Source organism: Coturnix japonica, chromosome 2 (assembly GCF_001577835.2).
Source record: "Coturnix japonica isolate 7356 chromosome 2, Coturnix japonica 2.1, whole genome shotgun sequence".
NCBI lineage: Eukaryota > Metazoa > Chordata > Aves > Galliformes > Phasianidae > Coturnix > Coturnix japonica.
The window spans coordinates 22,084,853-22,098,156 of NC_029517.1; the positions used below are offsets into that span (position 1 = coordinate 22,084,853).

General features: G+C 37.3%; 1 protein-coding gene across 4 annotated transcripts in view; it reads right to left on the bottom strand.

Annotated features, from left to right (window-relative positions):
* SLC25A13 (solute carrier family 25 member 13) overlaps positions 1 to 13,304 on the bottom strand; it is an 85,773-nt gene that overhangs the window by 58,449 nt on the left and 14,020 nt on the right. For all 4 annotated transcript variants that reach the window (XM_015853600.2, XM_015853599.2, XM_015853598.2 and 1 more), the window contains 2 exons: positions 8,798 to 8,851; positions 5,005 to 5,147 (listed from right to left, as the gene is read on the bottom strand). In XM_015853600.2, coding sequence (XP_015709086.1) covers positions 5,005 to 5,147; positions 8,798 to 8,851 — 197 coding nt within the window. The remainder of the gene's footprint in view (positions 1 to 5,004; positions 5,148 to 8,797; positions 8,852 to 13,304) is intronic.

Here is a 13,304-nt window from a genome sequence, read left to right on the forward strand (position 1 = left end):
TTCTACTTTACCTCCCTCGATATACACATACTAAACAGAAGTGAAAGAAACAGAGTCAGAAATATTTTAACAAATAATTAACTTTGGGAACATAGATCATTATTTGCCAACATAGATCATTATGCAGAAAGAAAAATAAAAAAGAAGAAACTTCCTCAGGTATTTTTAATCATAAATTGACAACTGATGATGACAGCAAACATATAAGCATGTCTAAAATTGTATCAGCAAAGAAGCCAGTGACTTGCTACATAAGCACACATCATCGCAGAGGCATGTTGCTAAGTCATGCAAACAGTCTTCAAATGGCAGAAAACTTCCACCTCCCCTAGAGCCAAAGGGAAAAAAAGAAGCAATTTTTCATTCAAATTTAATCCTATACATCACAACCTACACAGTTCTGCATTTACACACATTTGCTGCTACTATGAAATTTGGAGGTTATAAAAGCTCTTTGTTATCCATTATTATTTGTTACATACCTGACAACTTCCACAACAGTAAATAGATACAAAGAACTGAGTGCTTCTGTCCCAAACATTATGAACAAAATAGCAGAAAACAAGACTCTAGAATAGGACTGTTTAGAATTTAAAGTACCTGCCAGCATCGATTTGATAAAGCTGCTTTCTGTGTGAAACAACAACCAACGTATGTCCTTACTAACAGATCCCAATATACACAGTGATCAGAACACTGAAATACAGCACCCTTCCCAGCAGAATCCCAACAGAGCGTATTCTATGCCGTTACACCTGGAACTGATTAAGACTCCAAGCATTAACACAGCTTCAAGATTTTATACTGGTAGAAGCATTCATTGTCAGCTCTTGCAAGCAATAAGCCCCCTCTAATAAGTCAGGGAGAGATGATGAAAATAACCCCATTTTCATTTTTTAAAAGCAATTATTCATAGCCCTAGGAAGATTAAAAGTGTACAAATTGTGTGGTTCTTGCCCGACTATTAAAGAAGAGACATTAATATCTGCTGTGCCAGCTGAATTCAAATTAACCCAATTTTTACGTGTTAATTAAACCAGCTATTTTCTTCTTATTGTATTTTTGCTCCGTAAGTAGACTAGCCTGCTAGTGATTCCCAACAGATCTATTCTAACAACAATGACGTATTCATTTACTTCTATTATGACCATACAATACAGTAACTGAGCAGTAATTTTTCACAGTCAATTTCATGTGGGATTCTTAATGCTTAAAGATGCTGAAATAATGTGTACTACATAGCCATATGCTCACTTCTCTATACTGCACAAGGGTAGTTGCCTGGGTAACACATTTTCTCTCTGGTTTAGCATCACCCTTTTGGGTTTAGCATAACCCTTCACTGAATATCATTAGGTGTCATTAAACAGCACATATTAACACGGACTTCAATATACTACTTAAGAGTTACTTTATCTACATAAACAAGTGCTCATTTATGTTACAAAAGCAGAGAAAAGCCTAGTGATTTTAACAAAGCAAAGAGAGGAAGCCGAAATGTTTCCCAAATTTTTACTTCAACATTGAAGATATCCCACCCAACCGGCCAAGCCTTCCTTCACCTTCATGTTCATATTAAAAGTGCCAAAATTGCACTATTTACTCAGGAAGACTGAAACACCGATGTTTGAGAATGTACCAACACATAAAAGCAACATGCCAAACAAAACAGATGCGTTTGGTGCAACATCACTGCCATGTACTACTCCCTCCTTTCTCCCAAACTTCTTTCGATGCTCATGCCCACTGTATCTGGGCACCACGTAGATGAAATGCATTTCCAACAGAGAAAGTTCACATGCAGTCATACAAAGAAAATAAAAGCCACTACCTACTGCTATAATACATACAAATGCAGCGATGAGGAGATTTCTTCAGAAATCAATGCATATATTTCTACTGCATCAGCAATGTGAACATGATAACATAATAGGACACAAATTGAAGCTACATGTATTATTTTATGCTGCAACCTAGGTAAACTAAGGATTGTGTAAATTGGTGCATTAGGGGGTAAATTTATATCCAGTAATAATGGAAAGTGCTGGTATTTCCAAGTGTTACTTTTGTATAGTTTGTCCTTTCTAAAAATAAAGTGCAGAGTATTTCTCAGTGAGGTGTTAGTACAGTCCAAATAGAGATGAGGAGTAAATACTTATTTTGTTAGATAGATGTTTAGAAGTAAGACAAAAGATAGAAAAACAGTAAATACAGTTTGCAAGATGGAAAACGGCTGGCCTGCTGCTGATAGGCCTCAATAAAGCCACAGTATTTCAGGTAACCTTATGGCCCAGATGAATGTTAAACATTTTTTTTAAAGTAGTAATGAGAAACTTAAGACCATGAACCAGTCAAGGCTCTCAAATCTCCTTCATACAACCTAGAGCCATGTGATAAATGACTTCAAAAATCTGTGTGATTACTGACCTACTGCTTTGAAATGCTTCTCTGGCCATCAGCAAGAAAAACATTTCCTTTCCCCTTAAAGGAAACCTTAAAAGACACCCCAGTAAAAGGCGAGAAGATAAGCCCACCTCCAAATATTTCTGCACCCTTAGATGGAGACAAAACTTGCTCCCATGGCAACAGATATTCACAGAATGTCAGAGACTGCCTTTATAGGTCTTACATCTTCGTCACACCAACAGCAATTTCTGCGTTACTCTTAATTTTTGCCAATGCAGGAATTGTGCTAGAGCCGCACAAGAGATTTTGTCCATGGCAACCACAGTGAGATTGCATGTAAAAACATTTGCACGTTCTCTGCTTGCAATGTTCTCATTCTAGTTCAGGTCTCTGCAAAAAAAAAACATGCAAGAAGCAAATACCCTGTGTCATGCCCACTTCATCTACTTACTCTGATCTACTCCAATGCCACAGAATTTACAGTACCTGCTGACCGCTAATAAAATGCTAAGTATAAGAGAAGTTCATTTCCATGTCCAGAGTTCATTAGATATGTAGCTAGGTACAACCCTGGTGACTCTGGGCTCAGATTCTACTGGTGGTCGCATTTACCAATCTGAAGAACAGATACTTCTTCAAAAGAAAAGCAAGGATCCCAAACTCTGCATGTATGCTTCTAGAAATAACACAGCAGTAGAACAAAATTCACTTGTCACCGCTTTTGCAAGTCTTCTTTTTTTTCTACCAGGAATAGAGACAGATTATTGAGAAGACTTTCATGACCTTAATATCATCTCTAAAGCACTGACAATCCTATTAGAATGAGAACAAACAAAAGCAGTTTTGTACTCCACTTTAAGACCAGAACCTCTGGACTGCCAAGCTGCAAAGCATTCAACAAGAGAAGACCAACAGGTCTTGCTGCCATTCTGAGGGGATTTCATTCCAACAATAAAAAACAAGCACCCCGGCATCAGACAATCACTCTAGGAATCATTTCATGTGCCACCACAGGTACAAATGTCTGGTCACATGGCAAAAAACACTACAGGGCCAGATTAGTAAGATTAATACTAATCACTTTCTGAACTTTCTTCACTTTTTTACATAATAGTGTAGCAGCTAAATAAGACGACAGCCTGAATACTAAAAAGGAATCTCCAAAGTCACGATACAAATATACAGTCACCTATCACTGCATCCTGGCCTGCACTAACAATCCTTACCCATGGCAGAAAGCAGCAATTAGAAGCTTCAACACTATACTGCAAAAATGCTGAACTCCTGCAAGATCACACCAAGTTACAAAATCCCAATCTGTCAACAAGTTCACACAAGCTATAGTTTTCTATTTTGCTCCCTCTGACACCAGCTTCTGCTTGTTAGGGAGGTCCAAATTACAAGGTATGGATCATACTCACAGACTTCTTATTACAAAATGGATCTGAATCTGTGCAAGCCAAAAAAATGCAGTTTTACAGGCATCAAAACAAAGGAAGAAATGTGAGAAATGTTTAACGTTTTCAGACAAACACTATCTGAAGCACCACCTTCTTGCTGCCATTATACCAATATTACCAGGGCGATCTTTTAAAGAATTCTTTTACCAGGGATAACAATCATTACATTAACTTGTCTATAAAGCTAAAGGAACCCAGCTGCCAGATACCTGATGCTGCCTGAGCAGTAAAGAGCAAAAGCTATCACAGCAGTCCTAGTTATACATGAACCTGGTTCCTAAGAAGCCTGAATTTTCAAGTCATACGTTATTTATCTCACATTTCACTCTCTGTAACAACCGATGTGAGTCATTGCCTGAAGTTTCCTGGTTTCTAAAAATGCCACAACTACAGACTTTAAGTCCACAGCTAATCTTTCTGAAGTTTCTCCTTTAAAGATACATTTAAGGCAGGGTTCAAAATACACATTCATATGGGTGAAAAGACAGCTTGCCAGAAGCAAAAGCAAGGATTTCACTAAAAAAGCGGGGAGGAAAACAGAGGAGTAGTTAGTCTGGCCTACTGGCAAAGTCAGTCTTCCAAATGCAAACCGTGTGCCACCAACCTCACTGCTGCCTTCCCAGGACTGTGGAGTGGCTCCCTAAATATCTTTGTTGCTCTTCCTCCCTCTTGAGGGAAAATGGAAAAAGCTTTTATTAATGCTGCAACGAATTTAAGGAGAGGAAGTTTTTTGTACTGTTTCTTCCTACATGATCTAAACTTATTTTGGATTGCTATTTGAATGTGTTTGTGACAAATACATAGAGTAAACAGAGACAGAAAGACTCGTGGAAGGAAAGGGAAACAAGACTTAGAGGAGCCAGCCAACAAACATGAAAGGTTCAACGAGTTAAAAATACATAGTAGAGAGAAAATGGATTGCTCAGCTAAATGCTACTATCAGCTTAAAATATTGTTTCTACTCTTTCCACTTAAAAGATACTGTAATTCCATTATGTATCTGCAGGCAAAAGAAAACCAAACCAAACCAAAGAATCACTAGCCTTGTTTTGGAAGGAATGGTTTTGTATTTTTTAAATGAACAATAAAGAAAGAAACTTTTTTAAAAAAAGAAGGAAAAAAACACCAGCAAACTTACCCATCTTTTGTCTGATCCACCACACCTGCAAGGAGCTGAACAGTGTTTGCATTCGGCAAACCATCCCCGATTATCTTCAGGTACCGTGTGACAAAGTCATTAGGAGACATGAAGAATTCCCCATTCTTCTCCACACTCGCATACTGCCAAATGAATACAAAATTTAGTGTCACAACTGCATCTTTCTCCAAGTTCTCACTGCCACAGGCATTATTCCCATAATAAGGACATTTCTGCTCTGAAGAAAATAAAGCCTAAAGCTGAAGGTTTGGCTCCCTAGCCAGAATAGTGGCAGACACGTGATTGTTTGCTCATTACAACAGCAATTTTTCCACATTTCTTGTTTTGAAGTAGAATAAGTACACACGCATTTGCAAACATGTATACAGCTATGGAATACTCCAGAATATTATTTTTATCTAGAATGACTCTTGTAGCTGCTCTACTTTGGCACAAGGTGAGTTTACATTCAAGAAACAACTCTGTTGTGCTCATGGAGCAAATGATCCCACAGGAACATCCACGTAGGGGTGCTGTCTTGGAGTAACTCCAGCATAGCAGATTCAGCAGCAGGTGGCCCCTAAGTAAAGGAGAACCTACAGCTATTCCTCCTCGACTAAACTGCAGGAGTCAGAGAGTAGCAGTCTGCAGGTAACTGCAAGAAAAAGCAAGAACTTGGACATGGAACTTTAGAACAGCACAGAAATAAGAAGAGGGGTCTGAGACCTCAGCAAACACCTGAAATATATAGAAGCATGTGCCATACTGGCATTCTACTCCAGAAACAGCACTCAATAGACACACTGAAGTATTTGTTCCTGCAAGACTATCTAGGGAGCAAGTTACATATTCCTTTTTCTTGATACTAAAATCTTTTGAAAATACTGAACAAATAAATAACGCTGCCTTGTGCACCACCTTCACTGTGATTCCTCAGTCAGCCCTCCAATTTTAAAGCCCTCATTTTCAGTCAAAGGGTAAACTTCCAATCAACCCTAAACACTTTTCCCAGGATAATGAACAAGCACCAAGAGCAGCAAAGTAACCTGCTAATTCCTTTAGCATTTTTAAGGTAATAATAAACCACTGTTGAAGGTGCCCACAGAGCGTTATCCATACAGATGAAGTAAATAAATTAGATGCCTATTGATATTTTGTGGCATACTTCAAAGACACATTTTGTTTCATGTTCCTGAGCCTCTGCTAAGGGCAGGCACTGCCAGTTTTCATTTCAGAGCTGCACTGGTGCCTGCAGAGTAGCGTTATAGCTGCAGTAGGCATATCACTCTCAGAGGGATGCCAAAGTGTAACAGTAAGTAGATTATTTTCTTCTACTGCTATATAAATACAGTCTTCAGGTACAACAATATCTTCAAGGATTCAGACTTCAGGGAAGCAAACCCAAACAATACATAACTTGCTTTGGCATCTATATATCGGTTAGCGTTTACGGACTCGTGTTTCAATAGACGCTGTTGCTATCACAAGCTTTCTAGCTGATATACTGCAAGGAATTTTCAATTGTATACTTTTATAAGAACTAGCAGATCAATTGATTTCAATGTAATCATTTGCAGGAAGACAGAATCTTTCAGAAACCCAGCCTCAAAAACTTTTAACACAGCTGCTATTGAGAAACAAATCAAATAAGTCAGACAGTCTGTGCTTCTATATTTCATTTTTTTTCTTCCAGGCTAACCCCCTGCTAGGGCACTCAATAACAGAAAACAGCACAAGGTTTCAGTGTCCCCCTGTTTCTTGTCATTGTGATTTACTCAAATGTATTTGAAATCCAATCACGTACTCTATACTACATATAGAAAATGACCTTGGAAAATGTCAGCTTGATCACTTTGACTAAAATCTAATCTCTTAGGGGTTATGGTAGAAGACTTAGAAAAAGTAGACTTACTGTTGGAAATTATCATAACAAAAAGAGAAAAACATCAATTCTATTGGTTTTGGAGGAGAGGCATTAGGAAATGGTTCTTTACATTGTATTTTTCCCCACTTTGGCAATTATACCCACAGAGATTTTGATATTATACAGTAGTACTTAATGGCTTTTGGTAACTTATTTCCATACTTTTTAGATACTCAAGTATTAACCAGTTCAACTCCATTTTTAATAAGATCTGCAAACACTTCACAGTGAACTGTTAGCATTTTTAATGCATCAAAACCCCAGTAAGCAGCTGTATTAGACTCCTAGCCACATATTTATTTCCACACAGTGGGTACCATTTCTATTTGGGAACCTTATTTTTTTAACTGTTTATTGAAGGGAAAAAAAAAAAAAAAGAAAAAAAAAAAAAAGAGAGAGATTATCAAGTTATTTTATAAGTGAAAGCCTCGCAGTTTGCAGAAGCAACTATACTAACCCCACTGTTCACTGCTTCACAGCTTAATTAACACTGGCCACAGCTTCCCACACTCAACATACCGCACTCACTCATCCTTTTTTCCCCTCTCAGCAAGTAGCACTTTTTCTATACTATCATTTTCCTGAGCCAGAAGTCTATTTCATCTGCTTTTTCTGTTGCCTTAGTCTTGCTCTTCAAGCACTGACCTATGAAAATCCTGTTCTTTTTCAAGAGTCTTTTCAGTCCCCTGACAGATAGCAGTTCCGGGGCTTAATAAGTTAAATCTTGGCTTTCACAACTGCAAACCTCATTTCAGAGCTTTAAATACCGACAGTATATGATAAAACTATAAATACTGACAATATACATAGTGACACCTACACACATTGTTAAGAATAGATCACAAGGGCCAATAGAAAATATGCCAAGAAGTGCAGGGAGTCTGGGGAATGACAGAGAGACGGAAGGAGGAGGGTGGAACTTAGAAAGGATTTAGCTCCCTTAGGCACTCACCCCTTCATAAAAATAATTCAGATATGAGAGGTTCCCTGTAGCACTGCGGCACTTACCTCACTAAATATTAATTTAATGGATGGTAGCTTTACCCACATCAGGAGGATTGGAAATAGATGATCTTTAAAGTCCTTTCCAACACAAACCATTCTATGGTTCTATGATTTTTAACCCAACTTTAGTCTTTATATATATAACAGAGCATCATATATATCGATATATATAGATATATATAGATATATATAGATATAGATATGTAGATATCAGAGCATCAATTTAGTGCAGACACTTGTACTAATAAATCTTACGTGGCTTGATAAGATTTCTTTACATTTAAGTAATGGGTCAAAGAATGCCATGTACCAGCAGAACATCTTCTCCAAGCAGATAAAGCAAATGCACAAGTGATTTCATTGTTTGCTTATTTCTGTAACAGGTCAGCTCAACTCAGAAGGAATTTAAGTTAAATAATAAATATATCCACCACTTCAAGAGGTGATATTCCCAACAGTTCTCCAAATTAAAGAAGCAGGAATAACCCTGGTGGAAAGAAGACAGCAAGGATAGGAGAAGAAAGTTTACCAAATGGTCTAACAGCAAGGTGTCTACACTAACATTTCACCATCTGCAGGAACAATACTGAAACTCCCACCCCATTCTCTGAATAATGTGTAGGTTTTTTTTTTCCTCTAAGATAGTAATACTTCATCTGAGTCAATACAATAATCACTCAGGAATGTATCTGACTTCTTGGTGAGCATTGTTCAATTCTGATAACGGTATTTAAGTCTAACATGGTAATAATACAGTGAATGATTAACGGTTGGAGAAACTATCAAGAGTTGTATGCCGCAATAAAGGAGCAAAAGATATGAAAAATTTAAGCAGAAAGAGTAAAATATTTACTTTATACATACCTTCAAAAATATTGTTTTCAACTCAGCTGGATCAGCTCTCTTGGTTAGAGCCACCTACAAGTAAATACAATTATATTAACATCCATAATTTATAAAAAAGATGTCAAAAAGAAAGAATTCAAATATCGGAATGAGAGATGAAAACAACTGTTAACCTTTGATAAATTAGGTACTGCTTTAGATGGTCATATTTATTTTACTCATTCCATATTTATACTAAGTTAATCAACATTTTTGTTCTAACTGCTTCCTTCATGCAACCCTGCAGTTCTTAAACAAGCACATGATAGTAAGTCATACAGATATTCAAGCATGAAATCTTTTCAACATCTTTCTCTGCTGGGATTCGGCATTTACCACCTTTACCATATAGATTTTTATACTTCCAGCATTTTTCATCTAAGGATTTCAGAGTACCAAATGCAGCCCCCAACTGATAGATAACAAGAATAAAACACTGAGACTTAGAAACCTGCCCAAGAATGCAGTTTCCTAAAAGATCAAATCCCAGTGTAAGGATATGGTTTATTGGTATTTCTACCTTGTATTTATATCTTTCTGACATGGTAAAGTCAGCAGAGGATCCAGATTTTTCTGCAGACTAAACAACCAGATGCTTACAACTAAAATCTAAGCTACACTTATCATCACAAACACAAAATAATTGGAAAGGTTTTGTGTTTAATTTTTCCTCACCCCCTCCCCCCCCAAAAAAAAGAAACCAAAAAAAAAAAACCAACACTGAATTAAAGAATATTACATATCCACTATGGCCAACAACATTTTCTTCTCTTACATTCCACACCACCCATTTGCTCAGTTTGGCATGAAGTAGACTGAGCCCTTTTGTCTATGCCTGCTATAGTTTCCCACTCCTGACAGTCAATTCAGCACACTCACCTATTTGTAATCCAAGAAAAAAATTACTGTGAAAGCACATGAATTTTCAAAACCTTTGAAAATACCTCTTTAATAAGGAACAAACAGCAAAAGGGCAGGACGCAGAATCTTATCCTCACCTAACAATTAAACATCATACAATTTATCGATAAAATGCATCTACCCACTTTCTTGGTTCTCCAAAACAATACTAAACTGTAATGGTGGATATATGAGGCAGACTGCAAGTGCATTTCTAGTACCACACAAGACTAGTACACAAAACAGTTAAGGGGCAAAAGGTAGTCTACAACATAATTAGACCCTTACCCATAGATTTATTGAGAGATCTTCAGTATGTTTTCCCTCACTCTAATTGGGTCACTGAAAAACTAAGAAAACATAACTCACAGAATTCATGCCCTCCCCCCCCCCAAAAAAAAAGTAATAATAAATCCATAGAATATTTTAAGAAAACTATGAAAAAATGGAATCTTATGATTCTTTTCTCCATAAGATAAATAAGTAAATAAATGCACCTGAAGTTATGCTAGGACTCGAGTGACAAAGTCCACAGCTGGAGACCCGATTCTGTGTTTGCAGAAATCTGTGTGGAGCCAGTTGCAAAAAATCAAAGTATAATAGTGAAGCTAGAAATCTAAAAATCTGTATTTTCCACAGCACAAGCTGTTCTAAACGTAATCATTGTGTAGCAAGCAGAGATTTACTTTAACCCCATGAGTAGCTGGGAACTTTGTGAGGGGGGAAAAAAAAACCATATACTGTAGTGCTCTATCTTACCACCATCTGGGCTAATAAAAGATACCTCAACCATCTACATCCATTAAAAATACTATAAGGATCACACTTCACCTGTATAAAAGGTTAAGCTTTATACTGCCTCAGAAATCTGCACATAAAGAAACCAAGATCTAATAGAACAAAGGAAAAAGGAATATGCTGGTAGCTGTGCAGACTTTAATTTTTGTTTGATTTCATTAAAACCAATAACAATCTTGAGAAACCTGAGACAAAAACACATTCACAACCTTGTGCCATTTTCAGTCTTTCTGTCATTTATACATACATGTATGTGTGTCTGTGTGTGTGTATATATATATATATATATATATATATATGTATATATGATATTCATTATATTTGTATTTTTTACAGCATGTTTCCTTGAAACTATATATTGACAGGCAGGTTGAAGTTGGCTAGGTCAGTGAACAAATGAGTTTGTTCACATCACCCACTAGTCTCCACTTTGAAAGGCCTATGTAACCCCAAGCAAGGAAAAGATCCCCTGTTGCATTATGTAACAGCTCAGAAAACATTAGCGGGGATCTTCATTTCTAAGGTAGAGACTCAGAAGTACTTCCCTTCTTAAATGTGACTACAGATAGCAATGTATTTGGCAATACTGAAAGCTCTCAATTCAAGATTGAAACCTCATGTCCTCTAGAGATGTTCTTTAGTTTCATCATGAGTTATTGAATCCACCTGTAAGACTCAAAGGCACATGGCCTAGTTTATGTAAGAGGTCAGATCAGATGATTGTAATGCTTCCTCTGGTTGAAAGTCTACAGATGCACTCAAAATGCACAACTCCAAAGGAGATCAAGCCAGGGTCTGACCTTAAATTCTTCTTTAAATGAGTGACTGGGATGTTGGAAACCAGGTAAGATGCACTGACTGGCCAAGTCTGAATAGACATTAGAACTCCATGAATACTGTGTACTATGGTATAACAACACCCAGGTTTGAATTTTGATACAGTGAACATGCTTGTGTACCCTTTTTTCCATATTTACACTAACATTATTTACATTAACACAAATACAAAAATTTTTCTATCCTGCTTGATCACTCTCCCTCAGCACACAGCATCACGAGCTGCATCAGCTTCTGTACCGCCTGCCATGGCACCATTCCCCATTTCAGCTGCCTCAGTCATCATTTCCCATTGCCCAACATGTTCCTGCACATTCTCACCTCAGTAAAAGCACTGTCATTCCTTCTGCACAGAATCCAAGCAAAAGGACTTGACTGTGAAAATACAATTAAACGCTATTTGGAATATCTACTCAAAGGCAGCCAATAACTACTAGACAGGTACTTCTATTACATTCAGTCCAATGAGTCAAAGCATGGCCAGCCTTAAGACAAATATATGTATATATATTTTCTATAAATTTTTCCTCCATCCTCAGAATTGCACGTACTGGGCTTACAATCACATTCTGCAGAAGTGTAAGCCTACCAATCCATGCAGTAGTTACCATATTCCTCTGTCTAGTAACAGCTTAGAGCTTGACCATCAAAAACCTTTTGGATTCTACAGGCTGATTCAGTATGTAGAGACAGAGAATAAGCACTGCTGAAACTAGAATTGTGCTGAGCCTACCTCCCTTCACGGAGAAGCAGAAGAAAAACTGCCAGCCAATGGAGACAGCAAACCTGAATAAAAACTATTCTCATTCATCTTCAACCTGTCACAATTACAAATCCCTGGACAATTCCCAGTCCAGCTTCTGCACCATGATAGGTGGAAGCTTCACCTCCCCCAAGCTCATCAAAGCGAAGAGATCTACTTTATTGGGCAATTACCTGATATCTTTGATCCTACTTTCAAAGCCCCAAGGCAAATGCAGCTGCCTTGTTCATAACCTGATTCTCACACAAGGACTTTCCCAATAAACCACGGTATTCTTGCATACACACTGATCAGGGGACCAATACAGTTATGAATTACATACACACTGGAAAATGTCTGTCATCTTGCAAATACGTGATTTATCAGTTTGTCAATTGCTTCTAAATAGGTACAGCAAAGAGGTGGAAGTAGTATCTACCTTAAAGAAAACTGGTGTATTTCCAAAAATAGGAAATTCTTCCCTACGTAATAAGTCATTTAGACAGTGTAGTCCTACAGTTTTCCTACTTAGAGGCTTGAAATGCAGAAGGACTATACTGCTAGCCCAATAGTCAAGTAACAATAGCTAAGCACCATCATTGCTCATCAAAACTGTTTAGCAAGGGGAAAAAGCACCACACTGCAACCAATGCTACCCACTTCAAACTTTAAGCACATATCAGAAGACAATATCAGCGTTAGAAACAAACTCATCTGTTAGTTGGCAGTCAGCCTCTGGACTAGGATTAAGATGCAATTGTGGTAATCCTTACAATTCAGTGCAAAACATTACACTACAGTGAAAAACTGAACCTGAAAATCAACTCTTAGTGGGAAAATAAATAAATCTGTCTTCCATGTCCAGGTTACTAAAAGAAGCAGCTCAGCCCTTCCATCACTTTTGCCACCTATCACAAAGTGCTACGCTCCTCTGACTACATCAGTTCATCTTGCTCCTCAAAACGGCATTTCTAATGGTCTTATAGCTATTCTACAACATAATTTTTTACCCAGATGATCTTCATTATTTTTATCCAAAGATAACATACAAATATAAACTACTTCATTATGGTCACTATTTGCTATTAACATACCCCAATGAATGTTAAGAACCTAGAGACAAATTTGCATAAATGCAATGACTACACATAAGAAATATTAGGGATTCTTTAATAAAAACAACCTCTTATTTCAAAATGAGAATAATCA